The following is a 25,776-nucleotide window of genomic DNA, read 5'->3' on the forward strand; positions in this document are numbered from 1 at the left end:
GGGAAAACACTAGTTAATAATATCTTTACAGGAGTTGAGAAAAACAGGTGCTACAGGAAGTAACACTGACTCAGCTGGCATCATACTTCCTCCTTAATCATGTCTGAACAAAGGACTAAACATGCGTGGCATGACTCTTTCACTTATACCTTCCCAGTATCAGAACTGGGGCTACTTCTGCCTTGGTACGTACAGCCAACATGCCAGGGAGGACAAGGGCAGCATGCCTCCCCTCCCACTGCCAGCCATGTCTGTCCCTTTGGAGCACTGACACAAGAACCATCAATTCAGCACATCATGCTATGAGAGAGGCTGAGGATGCCAGATGGAGGAGGACAGAATCCTGACATATTAAAACAATCGTTTATGAGGCAGAGGTATCAGTAAATAATTTCAAGTAGCTCTTCAGATTGCAGCTGGCCACACCATTCATTTGCTTGCTTTTTGTACTTTCCTCCCTTTAATATACAGATAAATGCTGTGAGACTGGCACATTATCTCTTAGCCAGAAGATGAAAGCCAAAATGGCAAAGATTTCTGAGAATTCAAGCAGTTTGGCTTGAGACAGCACCATCTGAATCATAAATCTTCACTCATCTTAATAACAGTAATCTAAAATGTCAATCTTAAATCTTATCACTGTTGAGTCACAGTGTACCAAAAAAAAAAACAAAACAAAAAACAGAAAACCCACCAAAAAACACAACTTCCTTTAAGCTGTTGGATATATACCTGACAATATCAGAGGTTCCATTTGTTCAACAGCACATGTACTCAGATAAATGACTCCACTGAAATACAACTTGGCTCTATAACAAACAAGACAACTAAAATTAGTTTAAATCTGAAAAAGAGAAGATAAAGAGGTAGAATCTAGCATGTCAGAAAAGACGGTCACTGGCTCTATCCTGCTATACTTGACTAGCAGAACACTATCACTGAGCTACTCTTACCAGTTAGGCTGAAAAAAGGACTACATATGTGGCCAGTACATATGAAAGACAACCAGTGGCTTACATTTTCCTACACAGAGGCTTTAGAAGAAGTTGCAAGTGTTAAAAAAAAAATAACACAAAACCAACAAACAAACAAAACCCCAACAAAAAACCACATCAGAACTACCAGATATTTTAACTTTTTTAGCTAGAACTTATTAATAGTATTTTTTCCCCCTCCGACAAAGCCACTGGGGACAAGCTGCTGATTCTGCAGGGAAATACAAAAAAAAAAAAACCTTCACTCCATAGCAGCAATGTGTGGAACTACAAACCTGTCCCCAGTGATGCAGACAAGCCAAACTGGCATTCACTAGGGAGTTCCACAATTGTGTCGCTGCATTTACCTACCTACGCCAATGGAAAGGTGACCGACAAAGCAGAGGTGCCCCATTTGCAGAAACAGGAAAATTGTTAGAGGATACTGGGGTTCCCAGAAGCATTATACAGACCAGATAAAACACCAGTACTTCTCAAACAGCAGAGGACTGCTGATAATGAAAAGTACCCGGAAACCACTGGTCTCCTGCGGCACCTGGCTCCCATACTATATTCATCTGTAATTTCAGCCTACAATAGTCGACGGTGCTCTGCACAGTCCATTACCTCAAGCCTCCAAGAAAGTCATTATAGTTTCAGATCTCTATCTCACTCTGAAAAGAAGTATCTGCAATGTCAACTTTCAATTAATTTCCCAGCTGATGACTGCCAGCTGCACACTGTGGAAGTCATGGGCACTGACTGGGGCACAACATGCAAAATTTTCTCCTTCATGCTTAGTAACACATTGCATTGAATTTAAAACTCTAAGAAAAAAAAAACAACAATATTTTAAACCTACAGCCTCATTTCCTCATTCACTAAAGCTGGAAAAAAGCCCCATGTATGCAGACCATCTAGTACCCAAAAGTTTATAAAGGAAAGGTAAGAGTCTTGCTTTATCAATTACTTTTCTTCAGGAGGGAAAAAAAAAAAAAAAAAACAAAAGCCAAAACACAACCCTATGAATACTGGCATATTTAGATAATCTTCATAAATTCAATATGCAGTTTTTTCTGGCTGCAAAGGAACATTAGGACACTAGCACTGCATCCCTTCAAGAACTTTAAACCAATGACAGCATTTATTTCCCCCTCTCAGTCAGGGATCAAGAAAGCTCTGCTTTTGTAAAGGGAAGAGGCATTTTCTTTAAAAGAAGCTGCCTCACAAAGAAAACCAAATAAGCTCAAGGCTTTATTAAAGCAAACCTATTTAATATGATGTAAAGGAGGAAAAAGAGTATCATTCAAAATGGCACACTTGTCGTACTGGTATGCTTCCTATTTTTGCAATTAGGGAAGAGCTGTTCCTAAAGAGAAGGGTAAATGCTTTTCAATTTAAATGATGCTTTGGAGTCAGCTGTGGAAGGAGAGCTTCAGTTTGTGTTTATACATAACAACATATTGTTCTGAATAGATTACTAATGATTAAAATAATTAATTTTAACTGCCAAAACAATTAGCATGTATTCCAATATAAAAATTTCTTGTGCATCCTACTGAACACTGCCAATAAACACACTGGTTTTATAAAACTAGCTCCTGTTTACACAGAATTATGGTGCTAAACAAATATACTTATTACCTCCCAAAGCCACCCTAAAACCTGATATAAATTAAAAGGAATCAGGGGTGAAATATTAACTAAGGTTTTTATTTTTTTTTCTCTCTTTATCTTCCAAAAGTTATATTAACTAACTCCTCTTAAAACATAAACTTACAGAAAAATCCTTTTCTAGGATGATTCACATAATCAACACTTTGTAGAATAGGGATATAGAGCTTTATACACTAAGTTACAGATAAAATGCTGCAAGGCTTTAGAAGAAATCTGTTCTGCTCAAATTGCTAGGACTTACACAATGACAATGCTTATGCCCCTCTTCCTCCCCCTGAAGTCTGTTCTTTGTCAGCAGACGTTTCAATTGACCAGTGCACACAAAGGACAGTACTTTTCCTTTTCCTCATTCTTCTCCTGAATAATGCCCACAGATTATTTCTGTTAAAAGATACGCACCTTCCTCTTGTATCTATCAGGGAGAAAACACAAAAGCATGGAAATAATTTTGAAATCAGAGCACAAAGGAATTCTGTTCCTTCCAAAAAGGCAGCTTTGAAAGCCAGATCAGCATCCTTTGGCATTACTCAAGTTCAGCATATTTGATATTTCCATCATTTCTTCAGGAGTTCACTGCACCATCAGCGAGCCTTACTTTTTCCTCCATCATCTTCCCCTCAAGGATAAAGAGATTGTAGCTATACGGTCCATTAAGTGTTCAAAGACGCAAACCCCCTCTAGATATTAATTCAATTCAATTTCTCACAGTCACTGATTCAGCCATGCGTAGTGCAATACTGACGTCTGACCTCGCAGCCTCCTGTGAGCTGAATTCATACTTGCTGTTTCCCCATCTCTAAGCAGCCATTGGGTACCACGATTGACAGGCAGGGTGGGGAGCGTGCGAGAGCAGAGCTACTCACTACTGTGCCAAGTACCATCTGTGAAGCTATTTCTAGTCCTCCTGCCAGCTTGTCAGGTTTCAGCACACAAACACCACATCTGAAAAGGCTATTGCTAACTTTCTCTTGTCACATCTCTCGTTTGTGTTCACGATTATCCAAGACACACAAATCCATACAAGTTTCAGGGGACAGTTAATATGTTCCTGAGAAGTCTGTCTGGGTTACTATTTAAAATTAATTCACCTTGCACAAAGTTCATAAGGAGGTACAACAATAGCCTTTTGAAAACAAGGCAGCACAGCCTCCATTTTTTTAACTGCAGGCATCCCTTTTCCAGCAAATCTAAGCCAGGAAAAAAAACCCCTACTATGCGTTGTGACAATAAATATCAGAAATCAGTTCACCAAGTCATGATGTAGTACATCTTCACATCAACAGGTCATCAAACATTTGACAAGTCAAGCCTATGGAGCACAATACATGTGTCAGAATTAATTTTTCTAAAGGTTTTTTTTTCTTTGGGGGAAGATAAGAAAGCATTGCGCTACAGCTTTTTTTAAATTATTCTTTTTAGAATGTCTGTAGGCTGTTTTAAGGAGCCACTGTACACTGGAGAAATAGCTTAAAAGCAACTCTTACAATAAATAAAAATCAAGATGTCATAAGTGGTAGAGTGGAGGAAATTAAAATATGATGAAATCTGAAGGAATAGGAGGGATTGCTCAGCAAAAGACTGCTGTTGTAAAGAGGAAGTTAATAAGAGATGTGATTAAAAAGACAGGAGAGCAGTGGTATTCTAAACTGAAGTCAGCTCTTCAGACATGGAAAGCCAATTTCTGCTCACACAATTTCAACTGCCTGAGCCAATGCATTTTCTCCTGTTTTTAGGGTCTTGTGAGGGTTCACACAACCACCCACCCCACACCCTTGGACAGAATAACCACTGCAGTCTTATAAGCCTTTTATTCCCTTCAAAACAAGCTATGGAAGACATGGCTATGATAAGCTATATATAGAAAGCATTCTGGAAAAGCCTTTCTCAGGGTGGGGTTTTTTTTGTTGGTTTTTTTTTTTTGCCTCCAATTTCTATTGCAGCAATCCCCCAGCAACAAGAAAGTGGAAGTACACCTAGTTTTTTTCAGCACTGGTTCCCTATATGGGGTCATTTCTTCACAGCAGAATGTTTTGTTCTCCTTTATTCCTATTTCAGGTACAAATAACATGCTATGGGTGGATTAGCTCTCTATTCCCATAAAACTACCCTCAGGCCAGGACACACATCCATCAAAATCTTGTAAAACCACAGTCCAGCAGTCATGCTTAACTTGGGCTTCATCTCCAGAAAAATTCTCTGATTTGGGGACTGCTACAGATCTTTCCTCAGCTCAACACAGCAAATCTCTGAACACTTGCCTGCTCCAAAATCTTAAATATTCACATAATTCTGGTCTTCAGTGGGCGCTTTGAACCATGAGTAATATATTTCTTAGTAAATCAGTTTCACTTCAGGAAAGAAACAACAAAAAAAAAGTCCCATGAGCATTCAGTTGCCAAAGTGATCTTTCAAGAAGCAAGGAATTAACTTCTAGATAGGTATACATTCACACCTTATGACTTTTGTCAAGCTACCCAAATACATGTCCCTCTGTAAAAGAATACTGGTTGCATTTATTTATACAAAATTCCTATTCTATTTTTACAATGGGATGTTAAGTAAAAATTTAAGAAACTTGGAGGCATATTATCCTCCTTCAAACTAGAAAATACTTCCAATCTATTAAAAACCAGCTTCAGAAGTTCAATTCAAAAGGTGCAAACACATGCTGAGCCTGTACCCAGCCATTTGAGTTTCTACTCCCAGAGCAGAAATGAGCAAACAGCAATTCAGAAGAAAGTTGTCCATAAAAATTCTACAGCATAATATTTGAGCATAATTATTTCACCTCTAAAATGCTTTGTGTCTTAAAGTCAGGGTCTGATGAAGTTTTGCATGGTGCTCAAGTCAACCACAAATAATATTCAATGATATTTGGAAAAGGTCATTTGTGTGCTGGGAAGTTCAAGGGGATTAAATGTGCTTTTGCACAGAAAGTCACTGAGTTTTCTTTCTCAGAAGCGTTCACAAGCTACCATTTCAGAAATAAAGGACGTCAAAAAGGAAGGTGGGGGAAGGGGGAACAAAACAAACTACACCACAAAATACACAACTGTTTAAGATTACTCACTGTACCACAGATATAAGAGATTGGTAGACTAATGCTTTTGAAAGACATCATTGAGTACGGCCCATTTTTCTAGATTCCAAGAATTTCAATTACAATTCTACTTCCCAGCCCATCTCAGTTTCTTCTGAGGCCTTTACATCCTGGTGCCAATAAAATCTAGATGAAGAGGTCTTGATCTGGCAATACCAGATTGCAATTAAGAGCAGGCAGGTTTACAGTTAATTTAAAGCAGATGATGCACAGTAATTCACAGACTATAACTTGAGCTCATGGTAAAAGTAGACCTGATTGTTTTCACATTATACATAGTGTAGCCCTGCCCCATGCTATAAAATGTTCAACTGCAGAAATCCAACTTATGTGAACAAAAATAATACCCATCCTGCAGTGGAGAACAGATTATACAGTCTGATATCATTCCAGAGATAAGGACCCTTCCAGGGATGCTTCACGTATATACAAAATGCTGAGGCAACTGGCACTTCCATTCACAACCCATGAATCATAGAATACTTAGGGGTGGAAAGGACCTGAAGATCATCTAGTTCCAGCCCTCCTGCTACAAATGCATCCTCTCAGCCTGCTAAAAGAATTAGGGAAAAAAAAAATCTCAGCATTCAGAATCTCCACAATAATTTGTCATCTATGGAAAACTTTTCAAAGAGGAAGATTTTCCCAGATTCAAGAGGTTCAAGAGTCATGACAACAGAATCATAGTACAGCCATGTCTTCTTCATTAACACAGTAGGGCAGGCAGGACTTTGAATCTAATACTACCTAGACAGAATGAACAAACAAGAAACTATCAAATGGAACCAAACCAGAAGCAGATTTGGAAAATCAAATCCAGGACAAATCTTCAGGAAGACTAAAATTTAAGCCACAGATTTTTCAGCACAACTCCAGTGAAAGCACAAGTACACCAGAATTAGAATTAAAGTCTCAAAAAAATTACAAAAACTATAGCACTAAAGAAAATTTCCATGTGGGAAGCCAATAACCAATGAAAAATTAAAGAGAAAATACAAGCCTTCAATTCCTAATAATGAAAATATGAATTCGGAGACCATTTACTTGAACCTTAGTCACTGTTCAGTCAACATATGGTTCCTGAAATTCTTCTTCCATCTTATTTGGGTAAGTCAAAGCATCTCAAAGATTTTTTGAAATAGCTTGAACAAACAAAACCCTTTGTATTGTTATCTACAGTCAGTTTTAATACTATATAATTCCATTCTGTCAAGCTCTTTACTTTTATATCAGGGATCATTTGTGATATATTTTTCATCCTTATTTTCTGAATCTCTCCTTTTTGAGTTTTTCATTACATTGCCCATCTCAGAACAAATAAGAAAAACAAGAAGATAAAACAATGGCACAAATTGCCAGAGGTTTAACAAAATTGGACACTCGCCAAACTAAACAAACAGATAAAATGCTAACCTGTGTAACTGTTTAATACATACACCCCTTAGAGTTTTGCTACATACTATTGTCTCAACCAGCCAGCACAGGGAAGGGAGCAGAGTCCTGTGGCTTTCCTTGCTGCCACGTAAGCCTTAAACACAGAAGGACGGCTCACAGACTTAGATTATGTTTTCTATGAGTCTAGAAAATTCTCTAAGCTATTTTACAAACATTAAGGCTGGAGGATTAAACACATCAAAGCACCAAGAAATGACAAGCTAAGCATCTATCTTAAATATTATTCTCTTGTTGAGATTAATAATAAAGTTATTTCACCATTACACTTCTCAAACTTGAATATTTTTTCCTTATGATAACAAGGCATATTTTGAATGTGCAAGACTAATAAAATTGTAGCACTCAAACCTTTTAACAGAAAAGTTCTGTTCAAGTTCTATCATGAAAAAACTTACGTCTCCAAAAGTATTTTGCCCGCCTCACACTGAATTTTTCACACAGATTTTCACTTGTCTGAAAAAAAGCGTCAAGTCAGAAATGGTAGTAATATGTCTATACTCAGCCACCCAAAATCCAATTATTTTAGTTAGGCTTTTGAACAGAGTATACTATTTTCCAATAATTGGATTCTCTGAAGTAATCAAGTATCTCAAAGGAACAAAGTAACAAAATATTTCCCCTTAATTTATTCCTATTCTATTATATCCTCAGACTATTAGTTGTAGTTTCATTCACAACGATTACTAAAAACAGGTCTACATTATCTGAAAAAAATAAAATTGTCAGAATTGAGCTTGAATACTGTATTCCTACCACACCCATTAAAAGCTTCCATAAAACACTGGCTTTTCAGCATTTTATTGGAAACACAAATTGTGTTTTGCCAGAAAGACATCCAACTTAACTGCAATTATTTTAGAGGCACAGATTTCACACCTTCTGATGTGCAAACCTTGAATTCAAACCCTACAAAATGATCAACAGTAGCCTTCTGAAAGGTACAGGCCACAAACTTAGAATTAACTCCTATCTGCAACAAATAATCTTTCCAGAAAGCTGCACAGCTTTTTCTTTAAACACTTCCCTCAAACAGATAATCCACAACAGACCACACATGGTAAGACATGTGCACTGTTTCTCTGGATTGGATTTAGCTTCAGCTTCCAACTACTATACTTTATTACAAATTTGCCTACTGACTCACCATCATATTGCTGTTTCTGCAATGTTCTTCTAATAATCAAGATGTCATTACTTAATCTTTGAGTTTTTCCTGCCTTGAAACATATTCAGTAACCTCTAAATACACCAAGTTAGGTGGCAGTGTTAATCTGCTGGAGGGTAGAAAGGCTCTATAGAAGGATCTGGACCGGCTGGATCAGTGGGCTGTGGCCAGTGGTATGAGGTTCAACAAGGCTCAGTGCGGGTCCTGCACTTGGTCCACAACAAACCCTTGCAATGCTACAGGCTTAGGGAAGAGCGGCTGGAAAGCTGCTTGGCAGAAAAGGCCCTAGGGGTGCTAACTGACAGTTGCTGAACATGAGCCAGCTTGTGCCCAGGCAGCCAAGGCAGCCATCAGCATCCTGGCTTTTATGAGAAATAGTGTGGCCAGCAGGACCAGGGCAGCGATCATCCCCCTGTACTCAGCACTGGTGAGGCTGCACCTCGAGTCCTGTGTTCAGTTGTGGACGCTTCAGTACCAGAGAGATACGAAGGTGCTGGAGTGGGTCAAGAGAAGGACAACAAAGCTAGTGAAGGGTCTGGAGCACAGGTCTGCTGATAGATGGCTGAGGGAACAGGGCTTGCTTAGTCTGGAGAAGTCTCAGTGGGGACCACTCTCTACAACAACCAAAGGGAAGACAGATTGAGGAGGTGGCTGGTGTCTTCTCCCAAGTAACAAGTGGTAGAACAAGAGGTAACAGCCTCAAGCTGCACCAGGGGAGGTTTAGAGTGGATAAAAATTTCTTCACCAAAAGGCTATTTAGGCACTGGAACAGGTTTCCTAGGGAAGTAGTGGAATAACCAGCAGGGCAAAGGCAGTAGATGAGGCCCTTTGTAGTCCTGGGGTAATGATGGTCTTAAAGGTCTTTTCCAACCTAGCTCATTCTCTATGCCTTCAGAATCCCCTTTAATCAAAATTTTCCTTCAACTGCTGATACTAGACTTCCAATAACTCCAAACATCCAACAGCTGGATTAACCCTTTTGACCATATGATGTTACTGGAGACTTAAGTTCAACTAACAACTCATTGAGACAGTGTCCTCTGTAGTGCCAATAGTATCAATGATTGAGAGTTGTAGTAGTCTACAAACAAACAAACAAAAAAAAACCCACACACGCACAAAAAATTGTCTACATTCTTTGCTCCTAAATGTTTAACATTGTACTTAGTCATATGAAGACTGCATGGTTATTTGCAACCAGTTTACTGAGATCACATGCTATTAACAAGTTTTTATTATTTTACACTCCCTATCATAAGTTCTCATCAATACCAGTTTTACGTTTTGTTCCAGATCACCAGTCATGGGAAGTAACATGGGATCAGAGATGAACTACGTGAACCGGACTCAGCAACAAATCACCTATTTACAATCACAGAGACCTGAGCATGAACAGTCCTCAACTCACATATGATGCTCTATTTTATCTGTACAGTTCATTTACTGATACTGGGCCAGATTTTGATCATAAGAACACATGAACCACTTACCAGACACCAACACCTTAATCAAAACATCAGCTGTACAAAGCTATATTCCATAAGCCTATACTGACCAGTAGCATCAGTCATCCTCTTCAGCTCTGTGTTAACTGCTCTATTATTCATATCCCAGAGAGGCCCATAATTAAGTGGGCTTCCCTGTAAGCCTTTTAATTATTGGTGCATTCTTTTTTCCTGCCCTCTTGGATGCCTCACAGTTATCCAATATTTAATGACAGGGAAATAACACACAATATTAATTGTCAGTAGAGTACTTTGGGCAACACTTGAGCCCAGTTTATCTGAATCTATGCAATAAAAATGCAAATCAAGTTACTGTTACTCAATGTGTTCCTTAGCTCTTTTCCTATCATGAGTAGGAAATCTTGAATCGCTAACAATTTTAGCTTGCTAACAGAGATCGCTTAGTTATATTTAGCCTTCTAAAAGGGCAAAGTACTTGGAAGATACACACTTATTTAGATGCATATATACATATATGTATGTATATTTTTCCAGCACCATGCTTCTTCGCATACATTTGCTAGGTGATTCACTGCTCTGCTTAATTCATTTTAGAACACTTTGTGCTGGAAAAATACTAATTAGCTTCATAATGTCTTCAAATCAATAAGCATTTAAAAAGATTCTTACAGTGAGGGATGCAGCCAAAAGCAAGATCTGACACACAGCTTTACAAAGAAGGTGCTATAGAGCATGACACATGCAAGCACCTACTGGTTACCATCATGGACAAGTTGCACATACTTTAAATATGCTCCTTAACAGAGAGCACCAACAACTAAGTGATGAACAAAGTAACGCCTAGTAAGTACCCACCAAAAAAGTAAATAAAAATCACACATGTAGTCACTCAACTGGCGACTCGATATACACACAAGGTTTTGTTTTGGTTTGGTTTGGTTGGGTTTTTTAAAAGATCAAAATCCCATCCACAGCAAAACAAACCTAAGCACAGATTATGGAAGCTGACACATCATTTAGGTTAGAAAGTATCTCTTAAAGGAATTAAAAAGCATTCCTTTTAAGAAGAACTGCAAAATTTATGACAGGACTTGCCACAACCAGATACAGTAGCCTTTAGTATGGACTTTTACTGTAGTTTTTGAGATGCAATAGATTGTACACAGCACCTACCTTGAATGTTTACAAAGTTTACGAGGTCTACTATGCAATTTCCGATCCCAATTCTCTGGATCACTGGAGTTACTGTCATAAGGATGAGGCCGTCCTGCCATTCCACTGCCAGCTTCCTCACACTACTGCTCTGAAAAGCACACATGCAGCACTCACAACCTACATTAAGAGAGCAGTGTTTACCTTTAAATAATGCCACACAGAAAAAGAATAGAATTAGACATGCAGAATTTAGTGCTGTTAGGTTTTGGTTTTTTTTTAATAAAGATTACAGAAAACAGGATACACTGAAGCACAACTTCTAAATAGCATGACAATAATATATACATTTTGCCACTACCTGCACTAATAGATTATTTTTTAAGAAATACAGTTCTATAAATGATGGCAGACAAACTCAGTTTTGCCACATTTCACTATGTCCAAACAGAAAAGGCACTGGTTATGAAATACAAGACAAACATATCATAGTTTTCTTTCATATATATAAAGTTAGTTCAAAGAAAGATCCCAGCTGTAGAAGAAACACCAAGAGTTTTACAATTTGAATGGGTGATCAAGAGGAAAATGGAATTAATATTAACAGTTAAGATACCCAAGTCCTTACTTCAAAATAGAACCAACAGCAATCGTTAGACACACCCAATGTAGTCCAGTTTTACTGACTTCTGCAGAAAAGTCACAAAAACATAATAGAAAAAATAGACATTATGAGCCTACCCTTCCTTGACTGGGATCCATTATTAGATTCAACTCCACTAAAATTCACTCATCACTGTCAATAAAGAAATGCAAATTTTAAATAACTGGTATTCAAGCCATAGGAATAAGTGACACTTGTGTCAAGAGAGTTGTATAGTTCAAAATGACCTTCTTACAAAAACAAATGACCTGGTAACAAAAATGAGCAAGTAGCTACAAGTGAACAATTGATGACTGTGCAGCATCTGGAAAAAAATAACAAATTACATGTAAGCCTGATATGTTTCTCTACAATTTCAAGCTAAATAATTTAGAAACATTGTATCACCAATCCAGCTTTATTATACATTTATTACATTCAATAAAATTTGTCCTTTTTGGAAATGATTCCCAAAGGAGTTTAGATTTCTCTAGAACAGATAGCTTCTTAAATAAAATGTCCTTCTAGTCATCGAACATAGAAAAGCTCTTCTGACAAATTTAGATTCTCTTAGCTAAATTTAGACCCCAAAATTTTTATTACAGGGCTTGGTAGAGAACAAGCTTCTTAAAAATGTTAGTTGCATTCGAGTTTCTCCCTCATGTTCAGTTCTAACAAAGAGAACAGATTTTACACCAAGTATACAATCTCCACAGGGTTGGGTTTTTTTCCTGTTATGGTTTCTATAATTAAGCACACTTTGATTAGAAGATTTGTATGGTCAGATGTCCATACAGAGCCAGGAAAGGAAAATACATTTTATGTAAAATTATAGGAAATACCCAACTTCTCATGGAGGGGAAAAAATAAAGTCCCCATAAGAGTTTCATTGTGTATTACCTGGAAATTCAGGTTATCAAAGCCCAGTCAATGAGTGACAATACTACACAAACACAGAAAGTCATAGGATTTCCACACATTAATCAGGTGTGTTTAGATGCTTAACAAGGAAAACCTACAACCTATTTCAGAACAGAAAAAGTATTATTAAGGAGACACAGGGAAGGAAGACTGGTTTATAAATCCAGTTGCAAGTCACCTTAGCAGCAGCCATAAGGAACTTAAATGCAGTATTACATGCCATTTCCATACACAAATAATACAGATATGAAGACACCTTTTGTCCTGAATTGAAACAAATGGTGTTCATTAAATTGAATCACTTGAGCAAGATACATACAAGTTTTACTGCTTGTGGCAACAGCACAGTTTAGAACAAAAGGAAAAGACCAGCAGTCCCCCAGCTGATCATGACAGCTCCCATTCATTCTGCAATCACTTCCAGCTACTGACCAATGCAGGTCCTGCTTAAACTCAGGTTGAAGCACACCACAGTGATGGTCTCATTTAGCATCACATATTCCTTTTTAAGCTCTCCTTTGTTTCCACAAATTCGCTTTCTTTTAAAACCACCTGATAACACTTATGAACCTCACCTCTCAGGCATGGACCGAAACAGGTGCCTCACCAGAAACAGCTTGTCAGCCAGCACCTAGTTCTTACTCATTTCATTGAATTACTGTAAGACATCAGTATTTGAATTTAGCTTTCACACTGGAAAGACATGTAAAAGTTTTTTTTACAAGAACTGCAGCTGAAAGAACAATTTAAAGCCACTTTCTTAAGCATCTCACACTTTCTGCCTTCTCCACATCTTTTATTTAACTAAAGTGAGATTCAGCAGGAGGGTATAGGTTCATATACACTTCAAATAAAAAGATTGTTTTAAGCAGATCAGTTCCTCAATCTGTTTGGATCAGTTCCTCAATCTGCTTTGCTATGCAACTACATGCTTAAGCCATTACAAACAATAAATGACACAGAAGGACAGAAACAAACAAATGGAACTGCTCCTCATGAACAGCAGGATTCCCTTTTCCCAGCTTGAAGCACACAAGGAACCTCAGCACTGTCACTAATGAAGTTCCAGTGGCACACTGGTAAACAAGAAGCAGCCTTTTCTCCATCCTCCACTCAGCAGGATCTTAAGAAACAATACTTCTCTAAGAAATAATTTGCTATAATTCAGATGACTTTTTTCTCCTTAAGTTTTAACAAACCTGTAAATTATAAATAAAGAATATTTTCTGATGATTTTCTCTCTTGAAAAAGGAAAATTTTCAGTTAGTAAATGCCACATAAATTCCTCAAAGTAAATAGTCCTGATTATTTTTTAAACACTTCTGCAAATCCATTTTCTTCTGCAATAGAAAAGAATTTGTTTCAACTGTGGTTCAAGTTATTTCTCCCCCCTCCCCCCCCCCCCCCCCCCCCCCCAGATCACAGAATAGTTAGGGTTGGAAAGGACCTTAAGATCATCTAGTTCCAGCCCCCCTGCTGTGGGCAGGGACACCTCACACTAAACCATGTCACCCAAGGCTCTGTCCAACCTGGCCTTGAACACTGCCAGGGATGGAACATTCACAGATTCCCTGGGCAACCCATTCCAGTGCCTTAACACCCTCATAGTAAAGGACTTCTTCCTTATATCCAATCTAAATTTTCCCTCTTTAAGTTTTAACCCATTACCCCTTGTCCTTTCACTACAGTCCCTAATGAAGAGTCCATCCCCAGTATCCATATAGCCCCCCTTCAGATAGTGGAAGGCTGCTATGAGGTCCCCACGTAGCCTTCTCTTTTCCAGGCTGAACAGCCCCAACTTTCTCAGCCTGCCGACTCAAACTGATTCACACTGCAGGCAATGAAAAAAGCTTTTTGCAGAATGTTCTGACTTTGTGCATAAAGTGGAAAATCTGCAAAAAGTACATGCCCCCCATGAAATCAAGGTACTGCATCTGAAACATTACTAAAGGCAAAAAGGCACTGGGAGCACATGAAGTAAAGAATCAAATCTGAACAGCCTTTGTAGATCACAAACCACTGTCATACGGGCCAAACTAATTGCCATTCTAATTTAATTAGCTACTAAGCAATTCTCCAGGTGTAAAGAATGATTTCTCATTCCTCTGCAGAAAGGATCTCCAAAGAGATATCACAAGGAATAATTCTGTAAAATAAGAAACCAGGAAGCAGACTTAAATTTTCAAGGCTTTTAAGATGGACAGGTAGGACACTTCAGATTTGCTAATATCAAGTTGAAGCTGAAATCATCACTAATTTATCAAAGTTGTAGACTACTCAAATACAAGGGAATTGTAAAGACAGACACTCAGTGGGTTTGGGAAGCTAACAGCTGATGTGGTAGAGCTACTCCAGGTATTGCAACATACAGCCATCAATGTGTTTACACCACTACTTGAAGAGTGCATGAAAGAATGTATCAGACACTAACTTGTGATAGCCCTAGAACAGATTATGTTAAATAACACTTAAAGTATATTCAGTTCTGTGTCATGACAAAATACAATGCACAAAATACACACAGCAGATTAAGCAATGCTCAGACAACACCAGATGTGGGACAGAAATGCATATATATTTTTGTGAGATGCAGGACTTACACTCAAGGTATGCAGATGAGGGGAAAAAAAAATTATGAAAATGATCTTTGGAAATTTGTCAGGAAAGAAGTAAAGCTAGTCTCAAACAATGTCAGTATATTTCAAGCCAGCCAGCCACACTATATTTATTGAGAATACTGTCAGGATGAAAAGCTCTGGAGTCTTACTAAGGAAGATCACTAAAATAATATGAAATTTAGAGGTAGAGGCCAAGATGTCACCTTCCAGACATCAACTCATCAGGTAGAGCAAAACACTGATTGCTCCAGCTGTCAGTACAGAAGACAACATTGAGGTAATTAACACCTAATACTTCAGGCAGCTACTTCAGCTTTAAGCCTTGGTCAGACACATTTCCTAAAGCAGAACAGGTTTCAGAAGTTCATCTACTCTAACCTGCTCTATCAGTGAGATACACTGTAAAGGTGAACCAGGATAAACTGAAAGATCCAACAGACACGTAACCAGCTAGGATAAAACCTGGCATTAGTGGTGACAGAAACTCCAAGACTTTATTTAGACTTTCTGTGACAGTCTGCTGTTTGCTGCCTCTAGTCAAAGCTCAAAAACAACAACAAAAACTAACTTACAAGTAAGATTTACTGGGAATGCAAGCACAGTGACATTACATCCTAATTAAGAAATACAGTTCAAAGTATACATGCTCGTAATGCAAACCCTGCATCTCATGGAAATCCACACCTGCCAAGTTAGTTTCTTGCAAACTACCACAGGCATCAGTCACAATCCAGCCACATAAAGTAGCTTTAGAAATTACCATCACCAAAATCTTATCAAACCAATGCTGATTAAAGCATAGCTGAGAACCATCCCTTGCATTACAGTCTCGACAGTAACATAGTAGGTCAGGATTGAAGCTTCTCTTAATGTGTATGAGGGGAAAAAAAAAGAGAAGAAAATCAAACAGTCATGGAAGCTGATGACATTGTCATTTTATAACTGTAAACAACAGAAATCCAGTAATATATTTTGCAAGCTTTAACTTAAAAGGAACATGACAATAACACTCCTATCTTGTAACAGAACCCTAAAAAAAGCAAGAGGCAGATGATTCCCAACTCTGCCTCTGTATTAGGATTCATTGTGCAAAATCAGCCTAGGTCTACCTGTAAAAAGCTCAGCTGATTGAGCAGCTTCTCCCACACAAAACCAGAATCGTGGTTATCACTGCAGGAAAAAGCGGAACATACCTTCTTGCCACTCCTTCTAGCCCCATCCCCTGATGCCCACCAATATAAAACAGAAAGCAGACAGACACAGGCCTTGGTAACACTCAATGTCAGTGACAAAATGAATAGCATGAAACAGAATGTCAGGTAGATTTCATGAACAAGCAAGATCTACACTCATGGCTGTTACCCACCAGTAACAGTGTATCTCAGTGAGCAAGAAAACACCACTGTAATTTTTACATTTCAAATTAATTCTAAAGTAGCCTTTTATTTTATACATATTTTAAAGAGATACGTAGTTTTATTGATTAGCGACAGTACTGGGCCAAGATTTAAGCAACACTGCTGAAATAAGCTGTGCTGAAAGAAATTGGCATATAAAGATTTTGATTTTTGTGAATGCATAGAAGATGAAACAGCCCCAGCCTCAAGCATGCAATCTAGGAAAGCATACAGTTTATTACAAACTGACAACAACAAAAAAAAAACACAGCACTGATGACATCTGTGACTAACTTAATAAGCAGTTATCACCCACACATCAGCTGTTTACCATTTTAAAATGCAATGGCACCTAAAAGGAAACCTGTTCTTTGAGAAAGAATTTAGTGTGTGATACTAAAGCTGCTTTAACTTACTGTTCTTCTTAATCCCCAGCTAAAACTAAGTGTGGACAAAAGCACAAATAAAAACGTGTTGAAAAACACTCCCAAGAACAGCCACCAAGAGCATCATCAGTAGATGGCAACAAGTTTTTGAGACAGAAATGATACAAAAAGAAAGGTAATATGCAAAGCCATTTGGCAGATTCCTGAAATTAGAAAAACAAAATCAAAGACAAATCCACACTGACAGACCTGCAGAACAAACACAGTGAAACAGTTTTCTTTAGCTACAGAGAAATGGTTAAAGAAAAACATCCCCAGCCAGATTCTTTTGACTGTACTTGTGTTCAAGTTATAGGCAAAATCAAGGTAACTTACAGAAAATAATGCAAAGACAGATATTTATTTTTTTTTACCTGAGATGAAAAAGTAACAAGTGTGAACTATCTGTTATGAACTGTGAGCAGTGTGAAGACGATAATTTCAATTGTATTTATGGATCATCTAACTCAAGAGCAAATTGAAGAGAGTAAGAGAGGGTCTTCCAGGGAAAGGATCACCACAGCTGAAGCAACAACAGAGACAAGGGCTCTTTAAATGAATCACTGAAGATGATTCATGAAGAAAAAAAGCACAAAAATAAGAAGAACGGAGATGACAGCCAAAAGGCTACCATGAAGCCAAGCTTTAAGCATGTACTCAAATCTGAGAGGCAGCCAACATTAAAAAAAAAAATCATACCAGAACAAAAAGATACAATGCAATGACTCCTTTGTACAAAGAAGCCAGACAAGCGAAACACAAGTGGAAAAAGGTCTGTGATGGAGCTGAATCCAAATTCTGAAAGAAGAGAGTTCTAAAGTGATACATTTCATGGGATCAGAGATAAAAAAGGATACAGAAGCTAGAAACAGAAGCAAATTTAAAGGAAAAAGGTAATGACAGGCAACTGTGACACATAATTGTACTATGACTAGTTTATCATAAAAACAATTATTATTTGCTGCAAATAAAATATGGTTACAACGAAAAGTATCAAAAAATATTGAACACATTATGAAATCATATGAGAAGGTAAATCAGTGCTCAGGAACTACATGATCGCTGTCAGCCGGTCCTAAGCAATCATACTGCTTCTGTACAGCCTTCATAGCAACCACAGGTTTTATCGATACACAATACATGACTAAATTAGTAATTTAAGCAGTGTTTGGCCCGCTGGTGACAGCACACCTAACATAGTCATCAAGGCACAGCGGCCGGGAGAGGGTAATCTCTCTACGATGCTTTTACAGCGTAAAAGATTCAGCACACGACCCGTCTGAGGCGACGGGGAAATCCGCCGTAAGGCCCGCGGGCCGGTGCTCTACCTCAGAAGGCCGGCTGAGGTGCTCCGAGACGCCGCTGGGTGACCCAAGCCCGGTCCGGTCTTTCACAGAGCAAGTGTCCGGCAGATGCACGGAGGGGCTACCTCCCGTGACGGGGACACAGATCAGGAGCCGCGGCTGAGAGCAGGGCCGCATGGGCCCGCCGCCAGCCCGGCAGCCTCGGCACACAGCCCCCCGCGCAGCCCCACCAAGTCTCGCTCTCAGTCACGCAGTCACCGCCCGCCACTCACCCGCGCAGCACCGCTGCCAAGCCACCGCCTCCCGCCGCCACCAGCCGCTGCGCCCAGGCCCGGCAACCGCCGCTGTCTCCAGCTCTCGCGAGAGCAGCCCAGAGCGCAACAGAAGATCTCACGAGACTTGAGGAGCAGGGGGAAGGGAGGGGCGCGGCGCTGCACTACTCCACGCCGTTGCTAAGGGCGGGCCGGCGCCGTGAGGCGGCCGTTGCTATGGCGGGGCCGGAGAGTAGCGAGCCGGGCCCAGGCGGGGCGGCCTGAAGGCCGCTGTCGTGCCGGGTGGGTGGGACATCAGGATTCCCCCGCTGGTTGTGGGGTCAAACATGCGGAGGGTGGAGGCTGCCGGTTTGAGAGGCTGTGCTGGAGAGCGAGCGCCGCCCGTCGGCGGGAAGAGTGGCTCCCGTTTGCTGCTGAGGAAAGGTGCTGCGGAAGATGAGGCAGGTGAGCCACTGTGAAGCTACACTGAGGGGATGACAACCTGGCAGTTGCCTTTCCGCTGAAGTTCCTTCAATGCTTACACACGGGAGTTGAGAGGAATAGCCGTTTGCGGTTTTACATAGTCCCATGGTACACCGTCTACCCCGGCCCGGCACCAAAGAACAACCCAAAGAAAGATGTAGTAGAGTTTAGCTAAACAAGCTGAAATCCCCATCATCTCAATCTTCATCCTAAAACTGATTCCTGATTTAAGTTACAAGTTTTAGCTTCATACAGCCCTATAGGTTATATAAAGTCTATATAATCTGCAGTCTGTTTAGGAATATAATTAGTGGATGTGGCTTTCATTCTGTAGTACCCCAGCAGAATTGTTACATCCCACACTGTAGGCAGCTTCGGTGTGCTGAAGTGTCACAGTTGTTGAGATGACACTAGGCCCATTGCACTCCTTGTGTGGGAGAATTAACTGATAGCAAGCCCAGGCTGTATTCAGATCTAAAGACAACTTTTGTCTCCTTTTTAAGATTAGCATCTATCAACTATTAGCATCAGGCTGGGCTTGACTTCCATATCAGGTGGAAGGACTCTAGAATTCTAGACAATAAGTATATTGAAGCAAATTTGAATTAGTGGAGAGTTTGTGAGGAGGAAAATGAGCAAATCTTTGCCCAAACTTTAGAATTTTTATCTGTTATTTTTTTGTGCACTGTGGGAAGCCAGCCTAGTTGCACACTGGATATTCTGGGGGAGCCCCACTGTGAAGATCAGCCACCATGTATGAGTTCTTCTCTGAGTCTCATAAAATGCTATTTTAAGCCACTGTTGGACCAGACCTCCCAGGGAAAACATGCAGGTAAGAGGGAACAAGGATTTATATCCTATTGATGAGTATATTCACGTTGAGCAGGGTTTAACCTCTTGTGGAGGAAGTTAACAAATTTGCTGTCAGATTACAGAAACCAGAACTGTATAGCCAATGCTTCTATTGCTTCTATGTATCTTACAGAGCATTTCTCTCTTTCAGAGACACCTAATTATTAATCTAAAGATTCAGTGAGTATATACCTCTGGACATCCCTGAGGCATTAGCAGATCTGACTACTTCAGGCAGGGAATATTAGATAGACAATTTGTGCACCTTAAGCGCATTGGGGAGAGGAAGGAAAGAAGGGGGCGAGAAAGCAGGTATTTGACTCTTAGCTATACAAAAATGCACCACAAAAGATGGAAGCTTTGCAAAATAGAGCAAAACAGGAATGTGATAAATTAATTCTGTTTTCCATCCTTTAACTGTAACCACAGACATAAACCACACAGTTCCAGAAATCCACCAGCAGAACAATGAAAGCCAAGCAGCCCAAACAAAAGCTGTTAGCATGCGCTAACTAGACAGGGAGTCAGATGTTACATGCCACTTAACAGCAATCTGAGCAATATTAAGCAGCAGTATATACACAGACAAAGTTAGAAGCAGCTAAGAAAGCCAAACCACTTGCAGTTAAATCAGCAGCAGTAGGTTTTACTTACAGATCATACAGTTCATCTAGCTTTTATTACAGCTCATGTGACTTTGGCCTTGCTAACTTTTAATGGGGTTGGTGTTTTTTTCACATGCTACTTTTTTACTTCCCCTTAGAATGGATATTGATGTTAGTGCTTCCTGTTTCAATGAGTCATGAGTGAAGACATGATTATATTTCTTTTTACTGAGAATTTTATAAAATGTGAGTGTATACAATACATACCCATCTGCACAGGGTAGGTATTCAAGGACACAGGTCTTAGCAAAAAGCCGTTGCCAGGTCTTAAAGTAAGGTTTTCTGCCTTGAAAGAAAGTCTGTGCATAGAAACCACATTCTAAAGGGAGGAAAGAGGCCTTTTAGAGATGCTTCATCTTTGGAAGGCTGACTGACCCTGGGGATGTGAAGGGGTATGGACCTAATACTTTTCTAACCTCACTCTAACAGGGGACACAGGGAGTCTTCTTTGGCAATCACACGCATGTCTGCTGTGAAGTGCAGACTCACTTAGTATTTACATTATTTACATGCAAGTACACAAATAGACTTAAGGCTCATACCAACGCAAGCGTGGGAAAAGAACTCGAGCATACCCAAAAGTCATGCCACTCCAGTGATGTTGGCTGGAGGTGAGATTTTGGCTCACACTAGCTAGAAACTATTTATTCAGCCATGTGCAGGCTTAATTTTTGCCCTCTCTTTCCTTGTTCTTTTACAAAGATAAGTAGGCAATGCCATTTATCTATTTATTTAGTCTCTACTGTTTATTAATCAGATCTTTATCATGCCTCTTTTTATTTATTGCTTTTCTGACTGCTGCTATTACATATGTGAACATATGCTGAAACATGGGTTTCAGTGGCCCTATTATTTCTTACCATCCTCTTTATAGCACCCTTACTCTGTGGAAGAGAGATGACCAAAATTCCATGTGTTAGTCCAGGGGAAGATAAATCTTTGCAATAGTTCATAATATTAAAATATTTTTCATAACATCCTCTGCCCCACTCTGATAATTTTGCTGCTTTGACTGCTGCTACACGGATCAGAGGTTTAAGCTGAAAAACTGTAACAAATCTGTTTTTTTAGGTTATTACAACTTGTAAGTAATTACATTCAAATTATATTTTTCTTTCTAATGGGCATTACCTAGCACTAATTCATCTGCCACTGTGCCATCTTTAGTCCTTCTGAAGAATCATACTGTATATGGACAAAGAAAATATGATTTTATCCATAAATAAGACAGTGCTGAACACAGTTTGGCCATATTTCCAGCTAAGCTATAGTGAGTGCTGTATCCTCTGTCTCTGACCCTGAAGCCCTTCATAAGCAATAAGTATTTTTTTTGAAGTGTGCAGAAAGTTTAAATATTTGTGTATGCATCTTTCATCTACTGGATAGCTGAAGATTAGGAAGAACAGGTTGTTTAGATAATAGAATTCTTCTTTTAGATAAAAAAGTAAGGGTTTATTAATTTGGTGCTTGAAGGTTGTACAGTTTCTGCATGTGTCATTATTGTAAGGGAACAGAAATACATTTGTGCTGGGTAAAACACCTTCTCTATAACCTTTGTTATTTTTGTGTGCAGGAAAGACCAAAGGAAAAGTAAAATTTGCTTTCATCATTATTTTTGTATTTATATTGCTGTAATAAAGTAAGATGGCTTAATAACCTTGCCCCAAATGCTAAATTATATCAGAATAGTTACACATCAGTCAGTTATTATTCTTTAAAATAATATCCAAGAGCTTTTGGTCCACTTTATTTGGTAATACATAAGTGAGACATAGGTACAAAAATGCAATTTTATTTAAGTTAGCACAGATGTTTGATGAAAGAATAAATAGAAAGTGCACTTCAAGGCCTTGATTCTACAAATAGACAATTAGCATGGAACCTTTGCCTGCAAGTGAGAGGGGCACTGATGTGCACAGATGTACCATCTGCTTGCAGCATCAGAGCCTCTACACTACTAAAAGTATAGCCAAGATTATGAACTACACTTTGCTAGTTACAAGTACCTTTCTAGCTTCCAGAAAATTGCATTTATATTTGTAATAATTTATGAGTTTTTACTAGGTCTCCCAAGGTGTGCTAGACATCAAACAAACAAATACAAAGTGGTACGGGAACATCCATGCAAACTCTTTGGCTTAGAGCAGCGATTTATCTAGATTTGAGCTCTGTCAATGGCAAATTCGGAGGTAACCACCATTATCCCTACTGAGAAAACATTCTTGTTAGTCAGAAATGATTGAAGGTCCTAAGAAGACGTGTATATACCATTTGAAATATTTTTTTATTTGCTACTTAAAAAAATTATTATAATAATTGATTTTTTTCCACCCCTATTTATGCTGTTCATGTGTGATTCTGTTATAGTCCTACCAGCTAATCTCCCAAGTTGATTTCTGGTTCTCATTTTGGGGGATTTGGCAAACTGAATTCCTAATTCTAAAAGAATTGCATATGAAAATGCATTTTATTTATGAAAGCCACTGGTCTCACAAACAAAAAAATACTTACACAGGAAGCCTAGCACAACATACAGAAATTCAGATATAGTTTACAGTGAAAATGAGGGACAAAAAATACATATTGTAAGATTTTTGTTTCAAGTGTAATTGTCTGGTATAGAATAATTTGCCAGTTCTATAGTTTGGGGCCATGCTTAACCACATGCTAATTTCTCTGCTACCACTGCCTCTGCTGTTAATTATAGGTTATCATGTTTTGGAAGAGGGGGAGGCAATGAAACCTTCCCTTCATTTCAGTATTTTGCACAATTCCATCCTCCTGTTTCATACAGAATTTGTTTTAATTTTATCCCACTGTAATTTCATCTTAAACTTCACTTTCACATTTAAACTTCATTTCAACTTCACAACTTTATGTTTACATTCTTTAATCCTAAATGCTTAACATTCAGCTTTTGCTATGTAATTAATGTTAATCTGATTTTAGGCCTTCTTCAAAAAATAAATGTGGATTGAAGTTTACATATTTTCATTAGTGCAAAGTAAAGCAAAATTTAACCTTAGGCAAAATAGTGCCTTATTCTGGAGACAGGTTCTACTGCATTTATTCAGCGTTAGTTAACAGCAGGAGTAGACCTAGTGATTACATACAAATACCGTCCATGTAAGAGCAGTAGAACTGGTCTTAAATGTCTGTAACTCTCCCACTGGTTTGGATTTCTTTTTCTTTTTTATGCCAGAAATTTCTAAGATATATTAGCCATATAAAAGATACCCAGAAATTGCAAACACATTTTATTATTTGGTTGTGAAATGTCTAGCTCAACAGGGCTACAACCTTGAATGGAGCCTTTAATCCTTATTGCAGTCTGAATAAATAATAATAAAATGCCCTACTTGATCAATGATATAGAGACATGTGCTTACTTGGACAGACATAATGTTCTGATTTTTTCCACTATGGCTTTGTTTTAAAGATTACATCCATGTAAGCTTTGTCCAGATCGATGGATTTCTTCTGCATTGCTGCCCGCAAATGCTCAGGGAGCAGCCTTCGACTTCTTATCTCACCCAGCACAATCTCATCCTTGTTTCGAGGTCTCTGGGTCCTAGCATCCTCGAGGGCACTGTGCACATCCTGCAGTTTCATCTGAAGCCAGTCCTGTCTCTCTATGGTGTGTCGATGCTCTCCAAGATTATGCATTAGTTGCATCTCACTCACTGATCTTTTCCTGCATGAAAGGAAAGCAAAGAAAGAGACTCATAGTGGCCCTTGAATTCTACATCTCAAAACCCGCCATTTGAGAACTTTTTGAGATATCACAATACAGAGCCATAAGACCTACCTTCCCTATTCGTAAGAGGTAAAATCACATCTGGAGAAGAGAAGGAAGGTGGATGGAGGCTTTTTATTTGTAATGGATATATTAGTGAGAAGACATTAAAAAATAGGAAGTAATACACTTTTGTGATGAAATTTTCTGACCATTATTTATTTTAGTTATTTTAGATATGCTTAGGACACATACAATAGTAAGACACTGATTAATAAAACTGTAGTGTTTATTCAGGGATAGTCTTCTGTGAATACTAGATCTAAGGAAGCATGACTTCCTGTGGATTTGTACCTCAATGCTGATTGATGTTAATGTCTAAGTGTGAGTTCCAGCTAGATTCTCACACAGTAGAAAATGCTATCCTGTGCAGACCCCCCAAGTGCCTTATGAGATGAACCTTACCCAGTGATATTCCTAGGAGATCACTTACATGATTTTTCTCCCTGTACTCAGCAGCCTGTTTTCAAAAGCTGCTTAAGAACTCAGAGTATCTGAGCTCTCTACAGCTGTATCTAGATAACAGTATTTGGCCAGCTTGGCCAACAGGCTCAAAAGCAGAGACAGAAAGACTCTCATGCACATAAACTTACATGCAGACAAAGTAATCAGATTCTCAAGACACCTTAAGTCATCCTCCAGACTTTGGAAGTGTAAAATAATGTACTTACATCATCGGTCTTCCATCAGAGTTTGTAAAAAAGCATATGGCGTATAAAATAATTGCAGTCCTGGCCAGATTTTTTATAGAGGTCATTTTCTCTACAAAGACAGAAATGAATACATGTATAAATCTGTATTTCAAGTAATTTCTGTTTGTTCCAAAGAAGTTTAGTTTAGAAAAAAAACTGAAGGCAGACATCAAAGAAGGGATTTTGAAAAACAGACTTTTTTGTGAACTGAGTTAAAGAAAGGTATGCAAACAAAGACTGTTTCTAATACTAATTTTGAAAGCAACTTCATAGGCAAGTCTAAGAACTTTGGTCTTAGGTTTAGTTGCCCTACCTCATCATCATCATCATTATCATCATCGAGGTACCCATCCACTGAATAATCTGGTGAAAAGCAACATGCTCTTCCATTATTATTGTTGCTGCTGTTATTATTATTAAATTCATACTTCATATACTCTAAGTATGTTGAGATACTTGTATATTAGCTATGAAAGTTAAAAGTTTTGTTCTTTTATCTATTTCTCTTGCATATTCTTTAGCATGAAGAGGCTGACAATTTTTTTGACAATTTAGCATGAAGGCATAACTCTACTGAGTTATGTAATTCCCCCTTTAATTCCATAAGAGAAATCAGAATTTAGCACCTCAGTTTTTTCAGTGATAATCCTGCATTGCCAGTATGAATTCCACTCTGCTTTGTATATCAGCAGCAAAACTGCCACTTGGGATATATTTGAGAAATATTTACTAATGCTGAT

General features: G+C 38.7%; 2 protein-coding genes and 1 long non-coding RNA gene across 11 annotated transcripts in view; 1 reads left to right on the forward strand and 2 right to left on the reverse strand.

The window, feature by feature from the left end:
- The window catches only part of BTBD10 (BTB domain containing 10), a 31,099-nt gene extending 12,440 nt beyond the window's left edge, over window positions 1–18,659 (reverse strand). For 2 of the 9 annotated variants that reach the window (XM_034065718.1, XM_034065717.1), the window contains exons 1-4: window positions 18,322–18,533; window positions 11,731–11,785; window positions 11,011–11,169; window positions 733–809 (exon numbers count right to left, since the gene is read on the reverse strand). Coding sequence is in view for 5 of the 9 variants with exons in the window: in XM_034065715.1 (XP_033921606.1) it covers window positions 11,011–11,111 (101 nt within the window). In the remaining 4 variants the exon portion in view is untranslated. Of the gene's footprint in view, window positions 1–732; window positions 810–11,010; window positions 11,170–11,730; window positions 11,786–18,321; window positions 18,535–18,569 lie in introns of those variants that run through there. The other 7 variants (XM_034065715.1, XM_005150634.2, XM_034065716.1 and 4 more) reach the window with 7 other exon arrangements.
- Window positions 18,660–18,768: 109 nt separating this feature from the next.
- Window positions 18,769–25,776, forward strand: part of LOC115946784 (uncharacterized) — a 33,716-nt gene continuing 26,708 nt past the window's right edge. The window contains exon 1 of the long non-coding RNA XR_004080814.2: window positions 18,769–19,013. This is a non-coding gene — a long non-coding RNA (uncharacterized lncRNA). The remainder of the gene's footprint in view (window positions 19,014–25,776) is intronic.
- PTH (parathyroid hormone) lies at window positions 23,969–25,101 on the reverse strand. The gene is made up of 2 exons (XM_005150632.1): window positions 25,016–25,101; window positions 23,969–24,242 (listed from the first exon to the last, which is right to left on the reverse strand). The coding sequence occupies exons 1-2, from the start codon at window positions 25,099–25,101 to the stop codon at window positions 23,969–23,971; spliced, it is 360 nt and encodes a 119-aa protein (XP_005150689.1).

Source organism: Melopsittacus undulatus, chromosome 8, assembly GCF_012275295.1.
Source record: "Melopsittacus undulatus isolate bMelUnd1 chromosome 8, bMelUnd1.mat.Z, whole genome shotgun sequence".
NCBI classification, from domain to species: domain Eukaryota; kingdom Metazoa; phylum Chordata; class Aves; order Psittaciformes; family Psittaculidae; genus Melopsittacus; species Melopsittacus undulatus.